Source organism: Geospiza fortis, unplaced genomic scaffold (genome assembly GCF_000277835.1).
Source record: "Geospiza fortis unplaced genomic scaffold, GeoFor_1.0 scaffold13, whole genome shotgun sequence".
In the NCBI taxonomy this organism is placed as follows: Eukaryota; Metazoa; Chordata; class Aves; order Passeriformes; family Thraupidae; genus Geospiza; species Geospiza fortis.
The window spans coordinates 577,190-579,184 of record NW_005054384.1 but is presented as its reverse complement, the minus strand read 5'-3'; the positions used below and the strand labels follow the sequence as shown (position 1 = coordinate 579,184).

The 1,995-nt window shown below is 50.0% G+C and overlaps 1 protein-coding gene across 1 annotated transcript in view; it reads right to left on the bottom strand.

The window, feature by feature from the left end:
* LOC102036260 (cat eye syndrome critical region protein 2) overlaps positions 1-1,995 on the bottom strand; it is a 108,328-nt gene that overhangs the window by 8,267 nt on the left and 98,066 nt on the right. Inside the window, exons 16-17 of the mRNA XM_031060520.1 lie at positions 1,812-1,993; positions 2-285 (exon numbers count right to left, since the gene is read on the bottom strand). Coding sequence (XP_030916380.1) covers positions 2-285; positions 1,812-1,993 — 466 coding nt within the window. The remainder of the gene's footprint in view (position 1; positions 286-1,811; positions 1,994-1,995) is intronic.

Below are 1,995 nucleotides of genomic sequence, written 5' to 3'. Positions count from 1 at the left end.
CCCCGTTCTGAGGCAGGGCACCCCCTCTTTCGGAGGCGGGCCCCAGGTCCCTCACGCAGCCCGGGTCGCTGGCGTAGCCGCTCTCTGCTGACCACGCGCCTTTGCCCTGCCCTGCCTTCAGGTCGCCCTTCCCAGGGGGGCCATCCCCCTCCCCATCCGGGGGCATGGCGCGCCTGGTGCACTCCATGGGCAGCGGGGGCTTGGGATGAGGTAGGAGTTTGGCGTAGGCCCCGTCGGGAATGCTGATGCACTGAGCCTTCTCGTCCATGCCTGCCAGCGCATCCACTGAAAGAGAGGGAAGGAAGTCAAACACGTCTCATTTTTGCAAATCTGGGCGATCTTTAAGAGCTGCTTTTTTTAAAAGTGCTCTTTTAAAAACTGCTCATGAGGTTGCATCTCTCTCTGAAAGATGGCACAGGTAGACACTGCAGTTTGTGAGCCACTGCTAAGTCACAGCCCCTCTGGAATTACATGGCACACGTGTTTGCTCTGACACAGAGGTGTGCAGAGGCTGCCCAAAGGAGAGGCAGACTTGGGGTCCACATGACAGCAACATAAGGTGTTGGTGTACTGGCAGCTTGATTTCAGGCTGTCTTATCCCTTCCACTCATGGAATTATAAAATAGTTTGGGTTGGAAGGGACCTTAAAGATCATGTAGTTCCAACCCCCTGCCATGGAGAGGGACACCTTCCACTAGACCAGATTGTTCAAAGTCCCCTCCATCCTGGTCTTGAACACTTCCAGGGATGGGGGATCCACAGCTCCTCTGGGCAATCTGTGTCAGTGCCTCACCACCCTCACAGTAAAGAATTTCTTCTTAACATCAAATTTAGGCCCACCCTCGACAAACCCTGTTTGCATCCAGCTTGGGCAGAAGCACCACCATGCCCTGAGGTACTGCAGAGCTGATCACAACCATATTTTAACCGACTGTGGTTTGGAGATGAGACTGCTCTGTCCTGCAATCACTCAATGTTCTCCCCGTCTCTGTTCTATATCCAGCAAGCTAAGTTATGATGATAACTTTTAAGCAATGCCACACAAGGAAAGAGTTTCCTCTTAGTGCAAGGCACACAAGGGATTGATAAAAGATACAAGGGTTTTGATCTCTAGTTTACCAGCTAGAATTAATGAAAAAAATTTTTTTTGATCTCCGAATTTTTTTGATCTCTACATTAGGTTTTATTTTTAAGGTTCTTTCTTTTTTATTATCTGTAGTTTACCGGATAGAACAAATGAAATTCAACCAGAAAGAAACCGGTAAGGGCATGCATGACATGTTGCCATCCCACCTGAACTGATACAGCTGCTCAGGGGCTTTTGGGCAGCCCTGGCGCGTGAAGATTTTAAGATGTTGAGAGCTCATAAGGCAGATGTGCATTTCAGAGGAGAAGCTATACTTACACACACTCAAAGGAGTATATTTAAGGCATTTATTCACATAACATCTCCCCTCCTTACCTAACTCTCTGCAGATCCAATTTTAATATTAACTCCAGGTGAGCTCTAGAAGCATTACAGACTATGCTTTGCATTTGCACCTCGTGGCACACTGATAACTTGCAGGTAAAGCTGGGACAGAGGGGACCCCTGGCAGGTCACAGTGCAACAAAACTGTCCTAGAAAAATCTAAGCAATGCCCTGAGTAGAAAATGTATTCCAATTTAGATTAAAAAAAAATAAAACTATGCATAAAAACTCTGTCCCCCACCAAATATTTAATCAAGATTTGAATTATTTTCTGAGCGGTGGAGGCAACAGATGCAGGCAGGGAAGGTCAAGTGCTACCAGTGGGCACTCAGGGCGTTACCTTGGCTGCTGTCCATGTCCATGGTCTGCCCGGTTGGATCCTGTGAGCTCCCATTCCCCATGGGTTTTGGGGGCTGGCTGCTGGCAGAGGCAGCGTGGGCCAGCTGGGGGAAGGGCCCGGGGAGGTGCGGCGGGGGCGGCTGGCGGGGGTGGTAAGGCACACCCGGCGGGCACACGCGGGACGA